General features: G+C 49.6%; 1 protein-coding gene and 1 non-coding gene across 2 annotated transcripts; both read left to right on the plus strand.

Moving 5' to 3' along the window:
• The first annotated feature begins 11853 nt into the window (after positions 1–11853).
• Positions 11854–11956, plus strand: LOC144300700 (U6 spliceosomal RNA). The gene has a single exon (XR_013367504.1). It is a non-coding gene; the product is annotated as a U6 spliceosomal RNA (small nuclear RNA).
• Positions 11957–17494: 5538 nt separating this feature from the next.
• Positions 17495–21462, plus strand: HEY1 (hes related family bHLH transcription factor with YRPW motif 1). The gene is made up of 5 exons (XM_077876481.1): positions 17495–17771; positions 18025–18100; positions 18249–18332; positions 18623–18704; positions 19641–21462. The coding sequence occupies exons 1-5, from the start codon at positions 17683–17685 to the stop codon at positions 20222–20224; spliced, it is 915 nt and encodes a 304-aa protein (XP_077732607.1). The 5' UTR covers positions 17495–17682; the 3' UTR covers positions 20225–21462.
• The last annotated feature ends 5302 nt before the right edge of the window (positions 21463–26764 follow it).

The raw sequence follows: 26764 nt of genomic DNA on the forward strand, positions 1-26764 counted from the left end.
TTACTGGTTTACATACTTATCTGTCTCCTCAACTAGATTTGTAAGCTGCTTAAAGACAGGTTCTGGATGTTTCATCTCTCCATCTCCAGCCCTAGCCCAATGCCTGGCACATATGAGATGCAAAAAAAAAAAAAAAAAAAAAAAAAAAAAAAACAAAAAAAAAAAACCCTTGCTGAATGCATGTTGAATGAAGTCACCCTTGATCTTATTCCTCCACCACGCTGCCGCTTTCCAAGGAAAGGGCTGAACCTTCTCCCTGTTGCTACAGTCTATAAGGTCACACAGGGAGTCCTCATAAAAGGGCAGCTTTCCTCTCATTCACAGGGAAGAAGAATGGATAATATTGTATTTTCAAAGTGGAGACTTCCATGTGAGAATCAAAGCATTACTATATCTTGTAACCCAGTGAAGAGCCAAGAAACATAGAAAGTCCTTTTCTTTTAATTGAGCCCATGTGTTTTGTCCAGCCTCCCCCTGTCCTCTGCCAGTGGTCTCCAACACCTCCCCGCACCCCTTCTAACAGCTCAGTACCCAAGCGCAAAAAACTCAAGAGGTTTCAGTCCAAGGACAGGTTACTGGCTCCAAAGTCATGACTCAACTATATTTCCCCCCTCTTTCCAACTGTACACGGATGCAAGTGCTGGTTTTATTCAGTGGGGACACTTTTAAAATTATTATTATTAAATCAACACTGAAATACCTTTCGTCCAGTATCCCTTTCTGGCAAAGACTCTCTGAACAAAACTGTGAAAGTGATTCTGTAACGCATTTCTTAATCAGGTTAGAAGTCTAAGGAGAATTTCTCCTTCAATCCTTGGTCCACGACTCCCGCCCTTGGTACCCCCCCCCCCCTTGGGTTGCCATTGCAATTCAGCGGCATCTGCTCCACAATCAGCGTTTCTTCCCCTTGCCTTCCCACTCCCGCCCTCCCGGGAGGCAGAGGAGGCGGCGGGGAGAGAAAGAGCCCCAGTACTGTTCAGCGGCCCGGCTCCCTACAGGAAGTGATCTTTCTGCTCTGAGGCCAGCCACACGCCTCCCAGCCAGCCAGCGGCTCTAACTAATTAGCACACGTGATGGGAATTGGAAACAAAGTCGCCAACAATAGGAGCGTGGGAACCAGGACCGCGGCGCAATTACAGCTCCCCTCCCCCGCTGCCCGCCCAGCCCGGCGGCGCGAGGCGCGGGGTCCGCCCCGGGGGGGGGGGGGGGCGGGGCCTGCGGGGTCCCCGGCGTCCCTCCCGGGATTCTGGGGCGTCCGCACACGGTAGGGGGAGTCTCAGCTCTTGCCGGGTCACGGGGCCGGTCAGTTACCCTTTGTTGGGGGAAGAGGGAGGGAAGAAAGAGGCCACTGGAGAGCCTCCCTGCGGCAGCTTAGGGCCGCGCCGACCTCTAAGGGGAGGGGGCGCCCCGGGGTGCCGTCCTGAGTGCCCGCAGCCGCCCCGCCTTTCCCGCCGGTTAGGGTTAGGGTAGGGTTAGGGTTAGGGTAGGGTTAGCGTTAGGGTAGGGTTAGGGTGTGGGTGGTTAGGGTTAGCGTTAGGGTAGGGTTAGGGTGGTTAGGGTAGGGTTAGGGTGTGGGTGGTTAGGGTTAGAGTTAGGGTAGGGTTAGGGTTAGGGTGGTTAGGGTAGGGTTAGGGTTAGGGTGGTTAGGTTTAAGGTTAGGGTAGGGTTAGGGTGTGGGTGGTTAGGGTAGGGTTAGGGTTAGGTTTAAGGTTAGGGTAGGGTTAGGGTGTGGTTGGTTAGGGTTAGGGTTAAGGTTAGGGCTGTTTCAAGGCCCGGCACCTCCAGCTGGTGAGCCGCTCGCCCTGGGAGCTGGCCTCCGGCTCTGCCCGCCTACGCCCGGAGGTTACGTTTAGTGTTAGGGTTAGGGTTGTTAGTGTTACGGTTAGGGTTAGGGTAGGGTTAGGTTTAGGGTGGTTAGGGTTAGGGTTAGGGTGTGGTTAGGGTTAGGATGGTTAGGGTTAGGGCTTTAGGGTTAGGGCTAGGGCTGCTGCAGGGCCCGTACCTCCAGCGGCCGACCCGGCTTCCCGGCGTACTGGCCCCCGTGCTGCCTGCCTGACCCCGGAGGTGTGCTCCCCCGTGTTTTTAGGTACGCCTTGATGGAGATTTGCTTCCGCCTCTCCCTGCACCTGGCATTCCGTGTAATTGCCTTCATGACATAGAATTCACACACCGCACAATTCGCTCATTTAAAGTGGACAGTTGTATGGGTGTCCATATCTGCACCAGAGCCAGTCTGAGAACATTTTCAGGGCCCCGGGGTGGCTCTGTGGGTCTCTCCGTTCAGGTCGAGATTCGGGATCCTGGGACTCAGGCTCAGCCCCTGGTCCGGGCTCCCTGCTCAGTGGAGAGTCGGCTTCTTCCTCTGACCCTCCTCCCTACTGGTGTGCGCACCTCTCTCTCTCTATATCAAACAAATAAGATCTTTAAAAAGAAACAAACATTTCCATTCTCTCAAAAACAAGAAACAGGGGATCCCTGGATGGCTCAGCGGTTTAGCGCCTGCCTTCGGCCCAGGGCATGGTCCTGGAGTCCCGGGATCGAGTCCCACGTCAGGCTCCCTGCCTGGAGCCTGCTTCTCGCTCTGCCTATGTCTCTGCCTCTTTTTCTGTGTCTCTCATGAATAAATAAAGAAAATCTTTAAAAAAACAAACAACAACAACAACAAAAGAAAACAAGAAACAACAGCCCCATCGTTTAGCTTTCACTTCCTCTATATCTATCTCTCCCCTCCTCCCCAGTTCTAAGCAACTCCTAATGCCCATTTTGCCTCCTATAGATTTCCCTATTCTAGACATTTCATCTAAATGGAATCATACCCTGTCCTTTGTGGCTGGTTTTCTTTCGCTTAGCATGTTTTTTAAAGTTCACCTATGCTGTAATACATATAAAGGCTTCCTTTTCCTTGCTGAATAATATTGCGTGAGCTATAAACACGTTTTGTTTATCCATTCACCAGTTGACGCACATTCGAATTGTTCCCACCTTTTAACCATTTGTGAATAATGCTGCTATAAACATTCACATGCAAGTTTTTGTGTGAACATGATTTCATTTCTCTTGGGTGAATACCTGGGTACAGAATTGCTCAGTTATGTGGTCAGTTTGTGTTTAACTTTTAAGGATACTGACAAACAGCTTCCAAATTGGTGGTTAATTCCCAGCCAGTAGTGTATGAGGGTTTTACTTTCTGTAGATCATCCCCAGTACTTGCTATTGTCTTTTTTATTACAGCCACTTTATTTTTTTAAGATTTTATTTATTTATGCATGATAGACATAGAGAGAGAGAGAGAGAGAGAGAGGCAGAGACACAGGCAGAAGGGGAAGCAAGCTCCATGCCAGGAGCCTGACGCAGGACTCGATCCCGGGACTCCAGGATCATACCCTGGGCCAAAGGCAGGAGCTGAACTGCTGAGCCACCCAGGGATCCCCACCACTTTATTTTTAAAAAAGATTTTATTTATTCATCACACACACACACACACACACACACACACACACGAGACATAGGCAAAGGGAGAAGCAGGCTCCATACAGGGAGCCTGATGTGGGACTCGATCTTGGGACTCCAGGATCACACCCTGGGCGGAATGCAGACTCTGAACCGCTGAACCACCCAAGTGTCCCTATTACCGCCATTTTAATTGGTATGAAGTGGCTTCTCAGCCTTTCCTGTGCCAAATTTCTAAAGTCTTTCTGGGTGTTAAGTGTGGACCTTGCATAGTATATCCTAGAAGGGTCCTGAGTGGTAGCTTAGTGAATCAGCTGCTAAAACACAATAGATATTACTGTTTCCAGTGGAAGCTGAAGTAGAAAGTAATTATTTACAAACAGGTATCTGATATCATAAGGCTGGCCAAGAAAGCTCTGCTTAACAGTTGACTCCATCTGCTACTTCTCCATCCACACCCCCACCCCATTTACAAATCTTAGCTTCTACTGTCTGTAACAGACAAGCTATTCTCATACTATATGATTAAGAATGACCCTGTATATCCAAAAACTTCAACTGGCAATAAAACGTTATTCTGGTTTGTGTTGTCCAAACCCAAAGTTATTTTCCTGGAGCCAGGGTGTTTGATCAGGTTTCAAGTTTATTTAGATATAAGCATGAATTCTCATTTATAGGAAACTGCTTTTATAATAACAGTTATAATGTTTCTGTTTACATGACTAGCTACAGATCACCAAAGGGGTGGGTTACCATGTTACATTAAAAAAAATTCAGAAAAAAAAAATTCAGACAGTAGGTTGTATTTATAGCAACCAATGGCGGGGGGGGGGGGGGCGGGGAGGGAATCCCTTCCTGGCTTAACCTAGTTATTTCTCAAATTCAGAAATGACTGTCATAATCTTCCATTTATTTCAATGTAGTATTTTTCTTAAGCAAAGATACAGGCTGCGTATAGTGATTACAGCAGGAATATGTTTTAGTTGGAAGAGGTCATATTTACCCAGATGAGCAGCAAGCGTTGCAGGTGACAGACACATACACTGGTACATCCTCACCTTTGCTTGGTTTAGCAGTGATTCTCAGTCTTGGCTGCACCTTAGAATCACCGGGGAGCATGGACAGCACACTTATGCCAGACACCATCCCAGAAGAATTAAATCTCAATGCTCAGTTTTTGTTGTTTTTTTTTGGGGGGGGGCGGCGGTGGAGGGGAGGCAAACTTCAGTATTCGGTACCATATCCCCTAATAGATTCCAAGTTCAGCCAGGCGAAGTCCATCTACCTCATGGTTCTGAGTATGGTTCTAGGATCAATAGCATCGTCCCCCTGGGAACGTGATTGAAATGCTGATTCTTGGGTGCAACCCAGACTCACTGAATCAGAAAATCTAGAAGAAGGGCCAGTTCTCTGGGATTTAACGAGTCCCCGGGGTGATTCTGACATGCGCCAATCGTTGAGAACTACTGCTTTAACTGGAAGTTCTCCACTTTGGCTACACATTGGAATCACCTGAGAACTTAAAAAAACAAAAACAAAAACAACATACTGATGCCTGGGGTCCATCCGCAGAGATTCTGATTGTGATGGTTTTGAGGTGTGGTATAAGAATTGGAATCTTTAGAACTAGCTTCCCAGAAAATTCTAATATATGGCTAAGTTGGGAACTATGGACCTAAACCAGCAATTCCTAAAGTGTGGTTCTGAACAATCAGCAGCAGCTTTGCCTGAAAACTTGTTTAAAATACAAATTCCTGAGCCCATTCTAGATCTGCCGAACCAGACACTCTGTGGGTGGGGCCCAAGACTTTGTTTTAGTAAGCCCTCCCTGTGATTCTGATGCTTGCTAAAGTTTGAGAACCACTGAGCTAAACATAGATCTGAAGTTGGAATATATATATTTTGGGTGAATCATAATTCAATACAAAATGATGGAGTAGGCCCTGGAGGAGCACAGTTTTCTTTGTTTATATAATTAATATGTATTATTAAGTTTTATTATTACCACTGTAATGTTCACCTAGTTTTTAATTATTTCACCTTTGTGGATTTGAAGGATGATCTCCTGTATGCTTTCATCTTTTATTTGCTCATTTATTTGGGTTTCAGATGCCTGTATATTTCAGTTGACATGGGGGGAACAACAGCTCCCTTTCTTCTCTATGGAGCTCTTCCCATGGGAAATTTATTTTGAGAGACCATGGTTTCTCAAGTAGGCAGTGACTTTCTGAAAACATCAAACCTTTACCACTGCCAACAAAACCATCCCCAAGTCCAAATAGCTCCATTGGGGAGTTTAATGTATACCTGATTAATTAGAAAAGTATATAGTTCTTATCATTTGAAAGAGCCTGGCTGACTTCCGAGACACATTGCTGAATACTGTATATCCCATCGCGATCTTTGGATGGACGAAAACAAGCAAATTTCTCTCCGCCACTGTTCTCTGTTGGAGTCGAGTTTCTTTACTAGCAAAGACAAATGGCTTCTAAATTAGCGGTTCTCAAAGTGTGGTCCTTGGATCAGCAGCAGCAGCAGTAGCACCAGGCCCTCCAGATAACTGTAGTTCGTGCTAAACGTTGGGAATCACCATTTTAGGGCAAGAAACCTGGGACTGGTTCTGGATTCGCTTCCTGGCGGGGCTCTATCATCTCTACCAACTGGCACGCCAAGTATTGCTCCGTGTTATTTCAGAATTCCTTTCTTGAATCCTCTTTCTTGCCCTCCCTGAAACCCTAGCTTTAATCCAGTTTCAGTCCTAGTGGAATCTCCAACTCTAGACTCTCTTTCTTTCTGTATCACCGCAACTATGTGTGATGGAATTCAAAATCCCCCCTTTTGTTTCTGAACCCATCTAGATTATCTTACTCTGTTTCACTTTCTTTGTCCTCCTGGAGTGGTAATCCCATTTCCCTGCACTGTCCCTCTGCCACCCTGTTTCCTTACACGGGAGGCCCTCTTCCCCCCCCTCAGGCACAGACACCACACCCTCTCCTGCTTTCTCTCCTAAACTCCATAAATGCCACAAGCATAGGTAGAGGGAATAAAGGCAGCCAATTGCTCTTGATCCATTGCATTGAGTGTCTACTTCACAATTCTTTCTGTATTCACCATCCACATAGTCTTACTTCCCGGCCTCCACCTGAACATGTTAGTCCTAGAGACCAGATTTCATGAAGAAACAAAAATGAGGAAGCGATATGAGAATTCCTCCTAGAGAACAATATGGATGGCCTTTCACAGAGGACAAAAACTTTTAATTCCTTACCTGTCGATCTTGTTTCCGACAGAAAAAGCTAAAGGAGAGGACACTATGACGTGCTCTTGCACAATCTTCTCTAAGATTTGTACTGTGTTCCCATAGTTTAGTGCTGTGGGCCAGACTGTCCAATTGAAGAAAGAAAAATATTTATAGTTTATAATATGGTGACTTGTGTAGAAAACTTTTTTTTTCCAGAGAGAGGGAGGGAGAAGGGGAAGGGGCAGAGGGAGAGAGAGAATCTTAAGCAGACTCCACATCTAGCATGGAGGCTGACTTGGGTCTTCGTCTTAACAACCCTGAGATCATGACCTGAGCTGAAATCAAGAGTTGGTCGCTTAACCAACTGAGCCACCCAAGTGCCCTGTGTGTAGAAAACTCATAATGTTTAACAACTGTAAAGCAAAATCGCGTGTGTATGTGTGTGTGTGTGTGTGTGTGTGATCTTTTTTTAAAAATTTTTTTTAAAGTTTTTTTATTTATTTATGATAGTCACAGAGAAAGAGAGAGAGGCAGAGACATAGGCAGAGGGAGAAGCAGGCTCCATGTACCGGGAGCCCAACGTGGGATTAGATCCCGGGTCTCCAGGATCGCGCCCTGGGCCAAAGGCAGGCGCCAAACCACTGCGCCACCCAGGGATCCCCTAAATTCATAATTATAAGATCCAAAGAACTATTAGTGAAATTTCTCTTTCCAGATACTCTTGTCCTCCCATCTGTACCTCACCATTTAAGCATGTATGTCTACTAGGTATTTACTAGCACTATGTCAACCGCAGGAGCTCCGTGAGATGTCATAGGGATGTGCTGTACTATAAAAGTGCTGTGGGGCAGCCCCAGTGGCCCAGTGGTTTGGCGCTGCCTTCAGCTCAGGGTATGATCCTGGAGACCCGGGATCGAGTCCCACATCGAGCTCCCTGCATGGAGCCTGCTTCTCCCTCTGCCTGTGTCTGTGCCTCTCTCTCTCTCTCTCTCTCTGTGTGTGGGTGTGTGTGTCTGTCATGAATAAATTAAAAAAAAAGTGCTTTGGAGCTTGTCAGTAAGGATTGAGTTTTGGAGAAAGAATAAAAGAAGGTAATATTTAATAGTTAGAGAACATTGATTTAAAAGCTAATTCTTCTAGTCAAGTTTCAAGAAGAGGAACTAGATAAATGTTGCAAATCAGCAATAAGTGATACCAGGAGAGTATGATAAATTTGTGTGTGTGTGTGTGTGTGTGTGTGTGTGTGCATATTTTAAGTCTGTGTTTTGAATGAAAATTTTAGACACTAAGGTGGTATGAATTAAGTACTAAAAAAATTTAACATGGGCTGATTCCGGAAATTTTGGTTAAGCTCACCAGTTAAAGGAATAATTGAAGTGTCTTAGCATTTTGGGTTTGCTTCACCGACATCAGCAAAGTGTTAGATGCACTTTTAAAATTGGGTGTGAACATTTACCGAGAGTCATACATTTCACAGAGGACAAAACCTTTTAACTCAGAGCTGTGGATTCTTAGAAAACTGCATCTGGAGATTGTGTACTTTTTTTTTTTTTAAAGATTTATTTATTTATTTTAGAGAGAGAGAGGGAGAAAGTGAGTGAGTGGTGGAGGGGTGGGGGGAGAGAATCCCAGGCAGACTGCCCGCTGAGCACAGAGCGCAACAGGGGCTTGATCCCAGGACCCTGAGACCACGACCCAAGCCAAAATCAAGAGTGGTCCACCCAACCGACTGAGCCACCCAGGTGCCCTGGAGGTTGTGTACTTTCGATAAAAAGTTTTAAGGACTTCAGTATGTATTATGATAATTGCATATGAACAGAGGTAGTGAAGGGTGACAGCACATAGAAGCAAAGACAAATCAAGCTCCTTAAGAGCTAAATACATTCTGCTTTTCAAAAATTATGGCATATGTTAAACCCTAGGACAAATACTGCCAACTCATCCTTCTATTTCTATTATTTTTTCTCCCAAGTGGAAAAAAAATGCATTAATTTTATCCTACATACTATTATTGTCATTACTGAATACAATGGAACAAGCGTAAACCCCAAACAGCCAAAATAGTTAAATATTTTATAGTGTTTTCTGATGGTAAAAGAAAAGTTCATTCAGTTGTACATTTTATTAAAATCCAAGGAGGCAAGCTCTGTCCTCCAGAGTGTACTCTCAAGGAGCTCAAGCCATCTGCCTGCTGCACTCTGGAATGTTGTTCACAGAGGGGTGGCCACTGTTGCAAGACTGGCCAAAGGAAACTTCCAGACCCCTTCTGGGCATTTCACATGACAGGGAGATGAGGTAGAGGGCTTAAAGATGGGTTCATTTGGGACACCTGGGTGGCTCAGTGCTTGAGCATCTGCCTTTGGCTCAGAGCATGATCCTGGAGTCCGGGGATCGAGTCCCACTTCAGGCTCCCTGCATGGAGCCTGCTTTTCCCTTTGCCTATGTCTCTGCCACTCTCTCTCTCTCTCTCTCTCTCTCTGTCTTTCATAAATTGAAAAAAAAAAAAAAAAACAGGTTCATTTGTCTCATGTGCCAGCGAGAGGGTCAGTAGGGCCAGCTCCCTACAGTGACAGCTTGCAGCAGAGAGACAGTTTCATTGTCATTTGATGAGTATCTCAAAAAGCAGAGGGACAGGAAGGAAGATTCCAGGCTGAAAACCCAAGCTCTTGTTAAATGGTGATACTAACTAACTAAGGTCTTTGCCATTTGTTTGGGGGGTGGGGGGCAACTTGTCCAATTTCATGAACTTACAATTAATAAGGCATTCTATAAAGACAAGATACTGAAAAATAGAAAAATATCTTTGATGCTGTAAAAATGGAGCCTTTTAAGTGGGAAAAATTTGTAAAAAGCTTTTGTTTAGCTTCTTAGATCACTGAAAAGGGAAAATATATTATAAAAACTGTGAAACAGAACACATCTATAACAGAAATGCCTACTTACAGAGATATATTAACATTCTATACGTTTTGAAATAGGAATTTTCTTAGTTTTGGCTGCCGTAGCAAAATACCGTAGGTTGGGTGGCTTAAACAATGCAAATTTATCTTTTCACAGTTCCTGGATGGCAGACGGCTGCCTTCTCAATGTGTCCTCACATAGCAGAGAGACAGAGCAAGCTCTCTGGTGTCTCTTCTTATAAGGGCACTAATCGCATCATGAGGACCCCACTCTATGACCTTATTTAAACCTACCTATATTTTAAACATCTTTATTTATTTGAGAGAGAGCGAGCGAGCAAGAGAGAGCACAAGCAGGGAGAGGGGCAGAGGGAGAGGGAGAAGCAGACTCTCTGCTAAGCAGGAAGCCCGACGTGGGGCTGGACCCCAGGACCCCATGATCACCACCTGAGCCAAAGGCAGATGCATAACCGACTCAGCCACCCAGGCACCCCAACTGTCTGACTTTTGATTTCTGCTCAGGTCATGATCTCAGAATCGTGAGATCGAGCCCCTTGTCGGGCTCTGCACGGGCATGGAGCCTGCTTAAGAGTCTCTCTGCCCCTCCTCCCCCCTCCCTCTCTAACCGCCCCTTCCCCCCCAACAAAACCAACCAAACAAACAAACAAAAAAAAACCCTAATGACTTCCTAAATGCCCCATCTCCCAATACCATCACATTGCGGGTTAGGGTTTCAATATATGAATTTGGGGGTTGGGGACACAATTCAGTACATAGGAGGGATGATATCTGAATACCCGTCACTTCATTCTCCCCCTTGTAATTGGAATGCTGCCTGGCCTCCTTAGGCTTTGAGTACAAAGTCACATGAATTTCCAGATTACAATGTAATCCTTTCTGCCTGTCTGTCAGATTTTGACCCCTTTCTCAATGCTCAGCCCTACCTGGGCAGTGCCTCAGTGATGGTCAGGTCTGAGTTCACCACTGCCAGGTCCTTAAGACCGCTGCTTTGCAAAGCCTCCAGTCTCTCCCTGGTGCATTACCCTGCACCCTCACAGTGCCATTTGGTGGTAGGTGTGAGTGTAGAGGTGGGCCAGGGGTTGCAGAAAGAGGACCCTGTCTGAACCCTGAATCGTGTTATTACTGGGGTGCTTGGTCAGCATTATTTTTTTTCACCAGAATAATCATGCAAACAGCTCCCTCAGCTTCTGGTCCTAATCCTTTGCTCTACTGAGACTCAAAATCTATCCCCTCAACTCTCTTCTTTCTCATATCTGCCCTGGGCTCCTAAATTGAAACGTAACAAAACAAACCAAAAAGCAACAGCATTCTTTTCAATCTAAAACCAAAGCTCTAGGGATGCTTGGGTGGCTCAGGAGGTTGAGCGCCTGCCTTTGGCTCAGGGTGTGACCCCCGGGGTCCTGGGATGGAGTCCCACATCGGGCTCCCTGCATGGAGCCTGCTTCTCTCTCTGCCTGTGTCTCTGCTTCTCTCTCTGTCTCTAATGAATAAATAAATTAAATATTAAAAAAAAATAAATAAAAATAAATAAAACCAAAGCTCCAGTGTATATCAAATCAGACAACCTAGGCGGTTAGCAGCTCGCTATTTTCAGAGACAGAGTCTGTGAGTTTCGGTTTGGGGTTCACCTGGAACCTCCTGCCGCACTTTGCATTTTAATCATTTAAAGTCACTTAGATTTATTCATAATAAATATCTATGAACACAAAGTGCTCAATTATGAAATACTTAGAATCAGGATCTAGGGAAGTTGTGAGACACACACTGTGGCAGTATCGTATGAGCATCTGGGTGACGAGGAAAACAGGCGTTCACTTCCATTGAAGGCAACTCCGTGCACGTTCAGAGGAGTACTGGTTCACCAACTTGCTTTTGTAATACCCTAAGATTTATCTGAATTCTATCCAGAGGTGCCTTGAAAGTTTGGAAATAAAAAGTAGTTGAGTTATTTAAATCGTGAAAAGAATACATACAAACACAAATTTGTATTTGAATTACTTTAATTGAGAAAACAATATCATTTTAATTGGGAAGAGAATACTCTAAATTACTCTTTTTTTTTTCTAAATTACTCTTTGAAAAAAAGAGGGCATCATGGAATCAAGCCACTAGCAGGGATTCAGATATGACTTTGGGCAAATTTCCTACTTTTCTCTGCCTGGTCCTCCTCCTCCTTGGTTTAGTGTGAGGATTCAGTTAATTATATTTAAACTCTTTAAAACTGTGCCTGGCATATAGCAAGCATTGTAAAAATGTTTGTTATTAAAAAGAATTTATACAGAGAAGATTAGCATGGCCCCTGCACAAGGATGACACACAAACTCATGACGTGTTCCATATTAAAAAAAAAAAAAAGTATTTATACATTTCTTAAAGAAAGTGGTCTCTCAGAATAGTTAGCAAAGAGCTTACAAAGCAGAAGTTTTATTACCAGAACTCAACAACGCTTTTTATTAAGTTGCTTTCAACTTAGGCTTAATTTTCTTATGGGTCAAAAGCAAAATGCATCTGTCCTTATGCTAGGACAGAATTTCCCCAAGTCTGTTTTCTGGGGATGCTTTTTCAGTGGCCCATTAGCAGATGTTCTATGAAAAAAGGGTTCTGTGGCCCATGAGTTTGGGAAGTGCAGAGACACATGTAAATGAGGATTCTTTACTACAGACCTCTCGGTGTGCTCTCCAGCGTCCCCACATCTCCAAGAATCTCCCAATGCATTTGAAAACAGATTCTTTTATTTACGGAGTCTTGAGAGATTAATGGTCTGTGAAATGCATTTTAGCATTTTAAATACCCCCTCCCCCCTTTTGAAAGACAGAGTGGCCCATCCTGCAGAAATTCACCGGCAGGAGCAAGAATGCATTACAGAAGCATCCTCCTAGGTGGCCCAGCAAAGCTCAGGCTGAAACAGCCCGTGTTCTTACCATCATCATCATCATCATCATGCACAAGGATAAGACATAACATTTGTGTAGTATTTTATAAAATGCTTGCCTCATCACATTAAAAAAAAACCACCAAAAAACAAAAGCTGAGGGATTATTCTTATTTACAGATGATGAAACAGGCTCAGAGGAGAGGTATGGTCGTGGGCTCCAGGGCCCACAGCGAGGAAAGGGTCCCTCAGAACCAACCCTCCCAGGCAGCTTGGAACCCTCTCCTCCTCCCACTGTACCCACTGCTGCCTGCTGGGTTTCCAATTAAGCGATTCCTCCAGGGCGAGCGCCAAGGCGTCTTACATCTGACCTCAATTAGGGGAGTTGATAGTGGAAGTGCACTTTTGCGTGGCATGACATGCCACAAGGCAATCTGGCGTTTGAGACCGCATCTACGGAAAGCAGCAAGCATGAGGAACGGAGGGTAACTGGCATTTGGTCAAGCTTTTGCTCTGACAGTTTTGGGCGACTCCGTCTTGTGGTGTCTGATTTGGGGTGTTCTCCTAAAGAAGCCGTCTCTGAACTGGTAAGCATGCAACTTATTCATGCCCATATTTAGATCACCGCATGCTCAGGGGATGTTCCTTAATAAGAAACTCAAAAGCGCAACTTTCACTAATAATGAATAGCAGATGCTTATTTTTAAGCTCTACTCAAAATAACCTAGTGCTCTTAGCAAAAAGCCCTGGTTCTCTCTCGTCGTCTTTAAAGGATATGACTTTCTAGAGACTTTTTAATATATCCAGTTTCTAGATCATTATTTTTCCCCCTCCTTTCAACCTCATTAGATGTGTAACAGAGTATCACCAGAAAACGGAGGGGTAACCCAGTGCTCAGTGTATTCATTGGTAAATCAGGTATATTAGTAGCTAGTAACGACAGCTACTGTTTATTAAGTACTTACTCTTGGCCAAGCGCCATTAAAATAAATGCTTTATATAACTGATCTTACGTAATCTGTGACATCAGAAAATCATTAGTATTAACATCCCCATTTTAAGTTTAAAGAGATTGAGAGGCGAGCCCACTGGCATGCAGCTAGGGCTGATCTGACTGCATCGTTGCCACGTGCTCTCGTGAGCAGCTTGATGAAGATTGTGGCTTTTCAGCTCGTTGCTCCAGGCCTGGCTCCGTGCCCAGCACGTAGTGGGGGCTTTACATACCTGTGTCAAGTGAATACATAAACAAGCAAGACTCAGAAGTCTCGAACACGGGCTGGCTTCACCTCTAAGTGGTTTTAACAAAGCTGTTCTGCTTCAGACTGGATAAAACGACTTACGTGAAAGCCCAGAGTGAGGCAGCCCCTCCCTTTTACGGGGGTGCTGTGTGGTCTCTGGCCTTCCTGCATGCCATTTCCAGCACCTCTCACCATGATCACCTGCACTCACTAGCAAGCTGGTGTCCTGGATGACACCAAGGTAGGGACCTTGACAGTGACCAAAGCTCGTGATGGACAGACAGTTGAAGATTCAGGGCTTTATCCTGGGTGGTCCCCTACCCAGCGACTGTTTGTGTCCCTTCCAGCCAATTGGCCACCCTTAACGTTCTTTCATACAGAAATGCTGGAACTGCAGTTTGAGGGCGGGTTCTTTCTCTGGGGGTCTTGCTGGTTCACCTCTGGGAAGGCCTCACCTGGCCCTGGCCCTGTGAGTGAATTCCTTAATAGGAAGTATCTACTGCTTCCAGCGTATCTGGAACATCCTTTCTGCAAGAGAACACAGAGAAAGGCAGCCCACTGGATATGAATGGGTAAATAAACCCAGATTCCACAGGCAGGCAAGGAAACGGGCCTGTATGCAAATCTGAAAAGGCTGGTATCACAGGAAAAACACCCCCTCCCCACCTATGTCTGAAAAAGGCCCTTTCCTACAGGGCTAGGTCTAGGCAGCCCCACTCTGGTTGGAAAAGGGGTTGCTTTAGCAGGTTGGGTCTTGCTCAGGGGACTGCTAAGAAGTCTAAAGCAGTTCTTGACTTAAGGCCTCCAGGGATAAATCCCCTCTACTCTGCAGGTGGTGGAAAATTAGGCCTCATACTCAGTCCAGCTCTCTCCTTGATTCTAGGAGGCCTATGGCAGGGCCTCAGCCCTTTGTTCTGTGGCTCTAACTGAGCCACCTCGTTCTGAAGTGCCTTCCCAAGCTCAGAGAAGTCCTTCCCAGACCTCATGAAGTATCCTTGTTTTTCCCTAGCAAAAGGTACTTCCAAGCTTTAACACATCTATAGTGATTTTATTTTTTTAAGATTTTACTTATTTATTCATGAGAGACACACACAGAGAGAGAGGCAGAGGCACAGGCAGAGGGAGAAGTAGGCTCCATGTAGGGAGCCCGATGTGGGACTTGATCCTGGGTCTCCAGGATCAGGCCCTGGCCTGAAGGCGGTGCTAAACCGCTGAGCCACCTGGGCTGCCCTCTATAGTGATTTTACCTGTGCCTTGTCTAGCTCCCCTGCCAGGATGCGAGTTCTAGGAGAGCAGGGGCCATACCACTTTTGGGTCAACACTGCAACCTCAGGCCCTAGCACAGGGCCGGGCACACCGAAGACACTTGGGTGTTGGATGGATGGATGGATGGGAGTCAAGATTGAGAAGCAGGAGAAATCTAACACTGTAATGTAGATCTCATTTTTGACAGAAAAGTCATACTGAATGTGGAAGAAATAGTTTGCTTAGGTACTGTGGAGTTCGGAGTCCTTGACCCCAACTTTGTGTCTTCTTCTCACCCACCTATCTGCAGCTGGTCCATGCCCCTGCGAGGCAGCAGGGATCGGCCAGAGCAGGACAGGCTCACTCACTGTAGGTTCAAGGCTGGGGAGCACAGAATCACAGAGGGGCAGTGGACACACTAATTTCTGGGGTTGGGTGGACTGTCACCTTGGGGGAAGAAACTGAATGTCAGAGGGACTTCTGGAACGCAGAAGGGAGTGAGGGGAGGGTCTCCTATGTCTGGACTATTAGGTTCTGGGAACCCGGGAAGAGGCAGGTGACAGTGAGTGAAGTGTTTGAAGACTGTGGAGGTTGGAAAGGAGCTTGGGAGGCCGAACCTCTACAACCCCTCAAGAGCTGTTACCTGTGAGTAGGGGCAGAGTAAACAGATAACGGGATTGATCGTGGGTGGACAACTGACACGAGGGGGACAAACAGGGAGCAAAGGCATCTGGTGTGCCAGAAAGGAAAAAAAAAAAAAAAATCCAACCTGGCTTGAGCGAGGGCCTCAGCCTAGACAAGGAAGCAGAGGAGGCCAGAAGGAAGGGCTGAGGGGCTGGAGGTGAAGGTGAAGTGAAGTGTGAGAGCTCAGTGGGAGCCAGGAGGTGGGATAGTGCGTGTGTGGAGGCGAGGGGTTAAAATCGAACGTACACACCAGGCTCAGGCCATTCAGAGGGTGTGGCTGGCGTCAGAAGTGCCTTAAGACTAATGGGAGGGGGGGGGGGGGACAGACACAGAGGCCGCAGTTTGCTAAAGTGAGGACAATTTTGTTATCCTCAATATCTATCAAGGGCTCCCTCACTGACAGGACTGCAAGGTCAGCAGCCAAAGGAGGGACCCGAGAGGAATACCAAGTGCTCTGCTCCTTTGTAAGGGACAGAGAATCCTGGATTTCCAAATTCAAAACACCCATCCGGCTGCTGCTCCTACAAATCCTCGAATAGGGCAGCAAGCCAGGGAGACACAACCACCTCCCCGTCCCCCCCCCCCCCCCCCCGCATCTCCTGGAGGACTGGGGTAACTTCGCGGAGCTCCCAGGACCCGCCGAGAACCCAAGCCAGAGGTGTGCCGTGTGCGCGCGTGTGCGTGCGTGTGCGCGCGTGTGTGCAAGGCCCAGAGACGTGCATTCCCGCAGCGAGGGCAGCCCTGGGACGCAGGGGCCCGGCCCCGCCACCCTGTCGCCCGCTGAGAGGATCTGGCCGCCAAGGCCTGGAAACAAAAAACAAAACAAAACAAAAACCCCATAATGGATATCCCCAGGGGTCTTTTTTTTTTTTTTTTTCCTTCTCCACCTAGTCGGCCGGCCGAGAAAACAAGCGTTCCACTCGCCCGGAAATTAGATGCACGGGGCACTCGGTCCCCGCCGGAGGTGGGAAGCCCTGCGGAGGCGAGACCGGCTGCCCGGGGGGCCGCGGCCCCTGCAGACCACGGAGGCCGTTCCAGGGGCCGCGTGCGCACGGCCCCCCCGCCCCGCCCCCGCCCCGCCAGGTGCGCCGGGCCCGGCCCCGCCAGCCGCGCGCCTCCCGCCGCCGGGCACGGGCGGCCCCGCAGCCGAGCCTTCCCGCCCGGCGCCCGGGCTCCGATTACAGGTTCGCCCGGGGGGCCCGGCCCGCGGCCGCCCAGCCCCCGCCGGCGCGCCCTCGCGCGGCCCCGCCGCCCCGCCTGCCCATTCTTCTCCATTCATGCGGACGCCCAGCGCCGCCGCCGCCGCCGCCAGCGCGCCCGCCGTCGCCGCCGCCGGCTGCCCGGATTGGCTGGCGGCCCCGGCGCCGGCACTTTCCCACGGCCCGCGGCGCGTGCGGCTCACCGGCGGCGCTGCAGGCGCGGCCCTGGCGCGCGGCCAGGCCAATCGGGGCGCGCGGGGCGGGGCGGGGCCGCGGCGGGCGGCGGGCTCGGGGCTCGGGGCTCGGGGCTCGGGGCCCGGCCCGGCCTCCCCCGCCTGCCCGCCGCCGGCCCACAGCCGCCCGCCCCGCCCCGCCCCGCCCGCGGAGCCCCGGCCGAGCCCCCGCGGAGCCCCCGCGGAGCCGACGCACCGCCGCCGGGCAGGGGCCGGCGCGCGGGGCGGGGGCGGGGCGGGGCGGGGCGGGGCGGGGCGGGGGCGGGGCTCGGGGGCCGCGCTCCGGGCCCGCCCCGCGGCGGCTGCCAATCAGCGGAGCGGGAAGCCGGGTTGGCGGAGGGGAGGCCGTTGCCCCGGAGCCGCCACCGCCCCGCCCCCCGCCCCCTCGCCCGCCTCCTCCGCCCCTCCCGCCCTTCCCCCGGGGACCTGAGTAGGGGCGCAGCGTGGGAAAGGGATGGTTGAATTTTAGCCGGAGGCAGAGCGGGAGCGGGCGCAGTGTGCGCGGGACGCGAGCCCCCGAGCGCGCAGAGGCGCCGCCGCTGAGAGCCCCCCGGCCCGCCGCGCCGACCCGCCCGCGGAGCCCCGGCCGCGCAGCCAGCATGAAGCGAGCCCACCCGGACTACAGCTCCTCGGACAGCGAGCTGGACGAGACCGTCGAAGTGGAGAAGGAGAGCGCGGATGAGAATGGGTGAGGCCGCGGGCCGGGCGCGGGGCGCGTCGGTGCCCTCCGCTGACCTCTGCGCATCCCGGGGGCGGGGGGGGGCGGGCACCGTCCGGGCCGAGGCGCCCCCGACGCGCTTTCGGCCCCAAGTTGCCAAAACAGCCTGAGTGCGCGGAGGGCGTGGGGGGGGGGCACCCCTCCTATCACCTCCTCTCGCTTAACAGCGATTCTTGTTCTTTTTTTTTTTTTTTTTTAATCCCCCTCCCCCCTCCTCATTCAGAAACTTGAGTTCGGCTCTAGGTTCCATGTCCCCAACTACATCTTCACAGATCTTGGCCAGGAAAAGACGAAGAGGCGTGAGTCTCTTTACAGTGCTTCTTGGTTTTTGTTTTTTTTTTTTGTTTTTTGTTTTGTTATTAATTAATGGGAAGAACTACCTTGCTTCATTTTGAAATTTACAGCCTTGATGGAAATCTCCTCCTTTGTTTTGCCTGCTTGCCACAGATCATTGAGAAGCGCCGACGGGACCGGATTAATAACAGTTTGTCTGAGCTCAGGCGGCTGGTACCCAGTGCTTTTGAGAAGCAGGTAATTGGAGAAAGTGGGTAGAGCTCTCAGGGTAGCTGTCCACACCTTCGGGATCCTTCCCCGCATTAATCTGAACCTCCTCCGTGCCTCGAAAAATAACCGTATTGCTGGTGCCGGAGATGAATCATAACGCGGATTCCAACATCTTTCGCGAAGGCAGCTCGTTTTGCGTTAGCTCGGACCCTTATGATTTGCAAAGCCTGTACCCGCATATCCGTTTTAGGCAGTTCCTGGTGCCCAATCCTTTTCTTTTGATTATCGTTATCATTATTTGCTGTTTTCTTCTCTAGGGATCTGCTAAGCTAGAAAAAGCCGAAATCCTGCAGATGACCGTGGATCACCTGAAAATGCTGCACACGGCAGGAGGAAAAGGTACTCGTCGTCCAGTGGTGGCCCTGAGTGCTCTGGGTGGAATGAGCAGCTGCCGGAGGCCAGCATTGGTGCAGTCACTGCCTTTTTTTTTTTTTTTTTTGCTGTGTGCTTTGGGGGTGGGGAGAGAATGTGCGGTGTGTACAGTTGCCTGTCAGTACGTTTTGAAATGCACAGAGGGTTTTCCCCAGTGACTTCATCACCCCAGTCCTCTCCGGACTAAGCTAATGCACCTTCTTTTGGAGAAGACCTTTTACGTGTGAGGTGCCCTGAAGTTGTGAGAGTCCTGATCAAATCCAGGTAGCTCTCACCACATTTGCTTATTGACGTTTGGAGGAAAAGCCTTTAGAAAAAAAAAAAAAAAAGTAGATGGTCTTAATTTTATCGACAGGATTAAAAAAAAAAAAAAGCTCCCACGTGACTCTTGAGGAAAGAAACCTGTTGTGGTTAATTAGAGGAGCCCTAACAGAAGGTGGGAGACCGGGGTCTGTGTGTCTGTCTCCAGCCGGAAAATGCTTTACTCAGGACCAAGTGCCTAAAAGCTGCATGATGATAACTTACATCTGTGTGTCTAATGAATTTCACTGCTCTGTGGTTTCTCTGTCCTTGATGTATTTTTTTGTTGTTGTTGGGGGAAAACATTAAAGGGATGAACGCAGTTTCATCTGCTGGTAGGGTATAATTCCACTTTCTGCTCAGCAGCTTCTAATTGTGCTTTGAACTTGCATTAGCAAAGACATACTCTCCTGTCCATTAATGCAGAGGCTTTGGTCGGCCCCCAAATACCAGGACCTGCATGGGGAACCCGTCGGGTGCCGTTTGTAGGGCTGTGGGTATTTCTCTGCTGGGAAGGGCCGCCTTTGGCGTGGAAGGAGTGCGGGAAGTGAGCAAAGCCTTGAGCTTTTTTTTTTTTCTTTTCCCTTTTGTTCTTCGGCTCAGGCTATTTCGACGCGCACGCCCTTGCTATGGACTATCGGAGTTTGGGGTTCCGGGAGTGCCTGGCGGAGGTGGCCCGATATCTGAGCATCATTGAGGGACTGGATGCCTCCGACCCGCTTCGAGTTCGGCTGGTCTCCCACCTTAACAACTACGCCTCCCAGCGGGAAGCGGCCAGCGGCGCCCACGCAGGCCTGGGACACCTCCCCTGGGGCAGCGCCTTCGGACACCACCCGCACGTCGCGCACCCCCTGCTGCTGCCCCAGAGCGGCCACGGGAACACTGGCACCAGCGCCTCGCCCACGGACCCGCACCACCAGGGCAGGTTGGCTGCGGCGCATCCGGAGGCGCCCGCCTTGCGCGCGCCCCCTAGCGGCGGCCTCGGACCGGTGCTCCCCGTGGTCACCTCGGCCTCCAAGCTCTCGCCGCCCCTGCTGTCCTCGGTGGCTTCCCTGTCGGCCTTCCCCTTCTCCTTTGGCTCCTTTCACCTCCTGTCTCCCAATGCACTGAGCCCTTCGGCACCCACGCAGGCCGCAAACCTTGGCAAGCCCTATAGACCTTGGGGGACGGAGATTGGAGCTTTTTAAAGACCCGACGCTGTAGGATGGAGGGAGGGGAACACCTAAAGGCCCAGCTGAGCTGGGCTGTGGCCAACATCACCTTAGAGTCCTCAGTAAAAGTAAAGAGGAGAAAAGGTACACGTTCAGATCAATTTTGTTGAAAGACTAAAGGTTTGTTGGTTTACTTTTTCTTTTTTAATGTTTTTTTTTTCTTTTTTAAAATCAGGTCCCGTCTTAGCAGTTTTTAAAAGCTAGTTGTTAAATTTTGTTCCAAACATTACATTGAAATAGTGAGTATAAACCAACACTTGGTAATAGATTTGTTCATGGCTAATTACTTTGTAAACCTCTCTTAAGAATGATCCCGTTTTTTTTTTTTGTTTTGTTTTGTTTTTGTTTTTTGTTTTGTTTTGTTTTGTTTTTTGCCTCAAAGTTTTGGGGATTTTAACATTTCGTATTTTGGTCTGTTTTTCCTCTTGTATAGTTGAAGTCTGTTTTTAGAATTAATTTTCCAAACCACTAAGTTCAATGTTAACATGATGCTATTTGTTAATATTTCGACAATTAAGATGTTGTATAAATAATATTCTTCTGCTGGGGTGGGGTGGGGAATCTATGTTGAATTTTATATTTCTGAACAAAGCGTTGACAAATCAGATGATCAGCTTTACCCAAGAAAGAAGACTGAGTTAATTCTCTGCCTCCTGCAGCAGTCAGGTGAGTGTATAAATCATCAGGGGCCCTGCTGTCATCTGCCAGGATTTGGCAGTTCTGGCTTAGTTAGGAGAGAGCCACTTGTAGGTTAGATCCCCATTTGGAGTTGGTGGGGAGGAGACTAAAGGTAATTGCATAGAATATGCCTGCATTTCCCAGCCCCAAGCAATGCAATGAATTTTCAATCTCACGGATCTCAAATTCACAAGTGTTAACATGGATAAGTGATCGCGGGGTGCAAGCCGTCAATGGAATAGTCCAGTGGAACCTGTTAAATGCATAACCTACTTCTTCCCAGAACCGCTAGGTTTTCTCTTTTCATTGGAAATTTTTATGTTGTATTTTCCTCTTTGGTGCATGGAAACGTGGTTGTTGAGATATTCAGAAGGGCTTTGCTGCCTTCTTTTGGTTTAATTTGGTTCAGGCTATCAAAGCATCATTTTACAGGTTTATTCTTTTAGCAGGTGTAATTTAAATGACCTCCACTGAACTGGGTTTGACCTCTGTTATACTGATGTGTTGTGACTAAATAAAAAAGGAAGAACAAACTATTCTGCTGCCTATGTCTTACATGCCTTGGCCTTTCCCCTTCTTGGTTCAGAAGAGATCAATTTTTCCTCTCATTTTCCTTTTACCTGGTCACCAGTTTTCTTGTGTTTAATAACTTCATTATTTTGGGAATCCTAAACCGTGTGCATTTGCTATTGAATAAAGTGACTCCATTACAGCGCAGAGCTGTGGCCTGACTCCCACTAGGAGATGCAGCCCTTTGACTGTAAGGTCAGGTGATCTGCCCCACGCTGGCCTGGCCATCTGGGGCCTAGGAAACCTCAAGTCACAGTGGGAGCTGCAGGGTGGGAAAACCCTGATGAAATCTTTTAAAACCATGTTGACCACTCAACAATTTTCTTTCTCTGAGAGCATCTACTCTGTGCATAGCTCTGTGCCGAGAGAACAGAAAATTTATTTCATTTTCTTTCTCTCTCTCCCTCTTTCCTTCTTTCTTTTCCTTTTATTTCTTTCTTTCTCTTTCTCTTTCTTATTGCAAAACAAGAAAAGCCAAGCATTGCTGTCTCTGAAACCCATGCAGGGGCTCAGGATCTCGGCATGATGAGCAGTGGCAGGCTGTAATTCTGCACCTGCACAGCTCCAGGAGTCTTTCCTTGCCTTGTTTCAAGGAATTTGCTTAACCCTTTAGTTGCTGTTGACTCCTGAGCTGTGGAGTGAGGAAGCTGACAAATGCTTTAGGTTAGAACAAAACGCTGCCAGAACAGAGGCAGTCCCCTGGGCCCCAAGGGCAGAGCGGTGCCCTCCCATTGCATTAAAAGTAGTCCTGCCAGTTAAGGGGTGCTGTCTCCCGACTTGCAAGAAGTTTGCCTTGGTCCTGAGGTTGATGGCGAGGAGAGGGAGAAATCCTTCTCTGGCAGATGACAAAAGAGAGCCTGCCCTTTCCTTTGCCCAACCGCTGAGCTCCTCCTCCCTGCTCTGATTATAAAACAAGAGACAGGAAGGCAGAAAGAAGTTTGGACTTTGAACTTGAGAGGCGGCTTCTGGGTCTCTCTGAAGGGAATGGAAGCTGCAGCATTTTTGTGATTGTGGGTCTCAAACTCGAGCTCCCACTCAAACTTTTCTCTACGTGGCCTCACGCTTTGGTCCCTCTTGGGATGCGCAGCTCTGTTCTTAGCACTGCCTGTGCCACGCAGACACTTTCTGCCTGTCATAATGCTGTGATGGAAAGTGTTATGGTAATTTCTGCCAAGTGTCAGTTTAATTTTAGCAACCGTGATTTCAAGTGGCATTAAAGCATTACTGAACAGCATTGTGCTCAGACTGCCTTAGATTCTCTTACTCGTACCTAGGCTTAGATGGTTGCTAATGTAAGAAGTAAGGCCTGTCATGTTGCTGGCCCTGCTGCAAGCGCCGTGGAACTGTGAGACACGTGGCAGGATCCACTCGCACATCAATGATCCCTGGATCTTAATCTGGCTAGTAATTTTTTCTTTTTGTTTGGAGGAAGAGTTGGGGGGGGGTCATTTTCAAGATTACATAATCTTCCATAGAAAAATTTCGGTTTCTTTTTAAACCCTTTCAAGGTGACAGGTTTCTGCATATGGTGCAGGTGGAATGGGATCTTCCTGGGAACCAGGGTGGAATTATAATGATAAGCCAGTGGTATGTAGAAAAATGAATGTAGGAAAACTCATTTCTATTCTGAATTGACGCAGTAAGTAAAAGAACATCAGGGTCATTAGCACCAGCATACTTTTTTTTTTTTTAAAGATTTTATTTATTTATTCATGAGAGACACACAGAGAGAGAGAGAGAGAGGGGCAAAGACACAGGCAGAGGGAGAAGCAGGCTCCATGCAGGGAGCCCGACGTGGGACTCGATCCTGGGATTCCAGGATCATGCCCTGGGCCGAAGGCAGGTGCTAAACCACTTAGCCACCCAGGTATCCCCACTTTTTTTTAAATTAAAGATTTTATTTATTTATTCATGAGAGACACAGAGAGAGGCAGAGATACAGGCAGAGGGAGAAGCAGGCTTCTCACAGGGAGCCCGATGTGGGACTCGATCCCAGGACCTCGGGATCACGCCCTGAGCCGAAGGCAGACGCCCAACCACTAAGCCACCCAGGCGTCCAGCACCAGCACACTTTTATACTATACATGCATTTATAATAATTCTACTCCTGTAAACAAAATTTTTTTATATGGCCCATAAATCTCCCTTATGAGGTAAATAATACCATTCATCACAAAGAATCTTGAAAGGTCCCAATACTCACGTATTCTCATTCTATGTATTACCATGAATTAATGACATGAACCATACATAGATGGGCAAAAATTCTTGCATTAAAAAACACTTTAAAAAAATCGAAGAAGTGTCATTTTTAATTTATTCAGTATAGTTAAATTAGGATGTGATTTTTATTCAGTTTTTTCCCCTTGCTCTGTTACTCGCTAAAATCATGATATTTTAAATATAGATTACTTATATTTAAAATCCCCCAGGAAATGTTCTATCTCCTAGTTATACTTTTCCCCAGCCCTTCTGGTCTATACCCGTATCACAGCTTTGATGCCTTCATTAGTTTCCAGTGATGATTTATAATTAAAATAACTTCAGAGCTAATATCATCTGAGACACTGCTTCAAATGTGGCCCAATTTCTTTGACACCCAGAGCTCTGGGGGATGGGGGCGTCTTGGAAACAGGACCTAAATTCTTGCTCTGCTTTTACCTAATCCAGTGACCTTTGAATTTAAAATTTAAAATTCTCTGGACCCTGCTTTCCTTATTTGTCAGATAAAGTGGTTGGACTAGGTGGGGGTCCTGGGCACATACACACGGGGACGGCATTTAGTGGGGAAGGATGCAGGGGCATCAGCTTGGTGGGTGCTGACCCAGGGAACACGTGCTCCCAGCACCTTCTCTCTGAAGGGCTACGCCAGTTTTTCTACGCTGGAGTTTTGGTCCAGTGTTGCCAGGTCTTTCAAGCTTTCGAGAACATGTCCCATTTTAGATTTTTAGGCTCATTTACATGGGTTGGTAAACTGGCTCACGGAAGCCTGTCTGCAGGTAAGAAAGGCTGGGCCAGGGGGCAACAGCCGGCTCTCAGGTTGTAGGGCTCTAATCTGCATGGCTCCCCGAGGGCTAGAATGTTCTAGTATCTTTGCCATCATGGCCTATGAATTTGCTTAATGGATCAACACCCACCTAACATACACAATGTAGGAATCGGGAGCTGAAGGTGGTTTCCTGTAAAGAGTATCATGTAAAGATAAGGAAGGGGCAGAGTGTTTCTTACTTACTTCTGAGTTGTCCAATTTCCTCAAGGAGAGGGAAGGTAAAACCACTCTTCTTGGTCTAAGTCTGGTCACTTCACAGGAACCACTTCAGAAGGGGCATGTGGGGGGGGAGGGGTCCGTGTTCACTTTATACCGGGGAGGAAGATGGGGTCTCGGCCTGGTGGCCTTGATGAAAGAGTGAGCGCGCAGCCAGCCGTGACTCAGCACCCTGAGGTCCTACAGGCGCCATCTGATTTCAGGAAGTACGAAGGCCCAGCGGAGCGAGCTGCTTTGAACCTCAACTTGAAACCTGACGCCTGCCTTGATCTTGATGAACTGCAGGGCTTTGCACTCAGAGGCTTTAGGGTTCCGCCGAGGGGCGGGGGCGGGGAGAGGGGGAGGGAGCAAGGGAGGAAAGGCCAGGCCTCCGGGGAGCTGTCCTGGGCGCGGGGTGCGGGGTGCGGGGCGCGGGGCGCGGGGTGCGGGGCGCGGGGGCGCGGGGCGCGGTCCGAGACACCCGGGGGGCGGGCCCCGAGGTGGGGCTGCGCGACAGCTGTCTGGGTTCGGGCCCGCGGGCTGGCAGGCGGCGCGGCGCGGGGGGAGGCGCGCAAGGCCCCCGTTATACACCCTCACCTCAGTGTTCCTCGTGGGGCGCTTTGTGTCGGGGTTTGACAGACCCTCGGGTTAGAAGCCCCTGCGAGGGGGAGCATTCCGGGCAGCGGCCGAGGTGCCGTCCAGTGGGCCGGGCCGGGCCGGGCGGGGCAGGAGGCCCCCAACTTACCGAGGATTTGCCGGAGCCCCCTCCAGCGGCGTTTGCGCTTGGTTTTGTGCGTGTTGGTTTCCAGGCCTCCCCGGGCCGGGCCGGTGCCGCTCCTGGTGCGTAGGAAGGCGCAGGAAGGCGGACTCACTCAGAGATTAAAGGGTGCCCCACCTGAGCCTCTCAGCAGCCGCCGCGGTTCCCCCGTCGCTGTCCCATGCCCCGCCTGCTGGAAGGTGCTGGAAGGTGCTGGAAGGTGCGGAGGGGGCGCTCACCTCCAGGCCCGGCCCCTCCCTCTCGCCCTCCCCCATCTCCCCCGCCCGCCCGCCCCCTCCCCACCCCTACCCCTCCCTCTCCCCCTCCCCCTCCCACCCTCCCGTCCCCTCCCTCCCGTGCCCACCCTTCCCCTCCCTCCCCCATCTCCCCTGCCCACCCTCCCGTCCCCTCCTTCCTGTGACCCCCGCCCCCTCCCCACTCCTTCCCCTTCGCCCCGCCCCCCTCTCTCCCCCACCCTCCCTCTTGTCCTCCCCCTCCCCTCCCCCCTTCCTCCTGTCCCCCCCTCCCCACCCCTTACCCACCCTCCTGTCCCTTTCCCTCCCTCGAGGCCCTTGCACGGCCCACCCCCGCCCGGCCCCTCCCCCCATCCCCCGCCCTCCCCCATCACCCCCCGCCCACCCCTCCGTCCCCTCCCACCCGTCCCCTCTCTCTCCCCCTGCCCTCCCCCGTCCCTTCCCTCCCCTCCCTCATCCCTCCCTCCCCCCTCCTCCCCTCCCCCCTCCCCTCTCCCCCCTTCCCCTCTCCCCCCTCCCCCCTCCCTGGGCACTGGCCACCTCTTGGGGCACCGCGCAAAGCCGCCTTCCCCTGTGGTCTCCCTCCTGCCCGCCGCCGTCTACTTAAACCTCAGCCCCGGGCCCCCTCCCGCCGCTCCCCACCCCCTTCCCCCCTTTTGGTTTCTCCAGGCTGCTGGCTTCGTTCCCCACGAAATCCTCAGCTCATCAGCTGACTTGCTTGCTGTCTGCTTCGCCTGGTGTGGTCACCTCCGGGGGTGGGTCCCTCACCCAGCTCCTACCATACAGGAGGCCCCGAGACGCGTGTGTTGGACGAATTCGCGGATGCGATCCTCTCCTCTGTTACCACCACTAAGCCGAGCCCAGCAGGTTCACGCAGAGAGGTCTCTATCCACCCCTCCCCCAATCTTATTTTAAAAACTATCAGGGAAGGCAATTTCATGTTTCACTTCAGCATTTTCTCATCACTGCTCTAAAATTATGCTTTAAAAGAAATCCAGCTTGACCACCCTACT

The sequence above is a fragment of the Canis aureus genome, chromosome 28, assembly GCF_053574225.1.
Source record: "Canis aureus isolate CA01 chromosome 28, VMU_Caureus_v.1.0, whole genome shotgun sequence".
Classification (NCBI taxonomy): Eukaryota; Metazoa; Chordata; class Mammalia; order Carnivora; family Canidae; genus Canis; species Canis aureus.

What these genes read in the sequence shown, in the direction of transcription:
- HEY1 (XM_077876481.1), top strand. Translation starts at nt 17,683, where the DNA reads ATGAAGCGAGCCCACCCGGACTACAGCTCCTCGGACAGCGAGCTGGAC. An exon ending in GAGAGCGCGGATGAGAATGG is followed by an intron (nt 17,772 to 18,024) that starts GTGAGGCCGCGG and finishes CTCCTCATTCAG; the next exon opens with AAACTTGAGTTCGGCTCTAG. An exon ending in CCAGTGCTTTTGAGAAGCAG is followed by an intron (nt 18,333 to 18,622) that starts GTAATTGGAGAA and finishes TTTCTTCTCTAG; the next exon opens with GGATCTGCTAAGCTAGAAAA.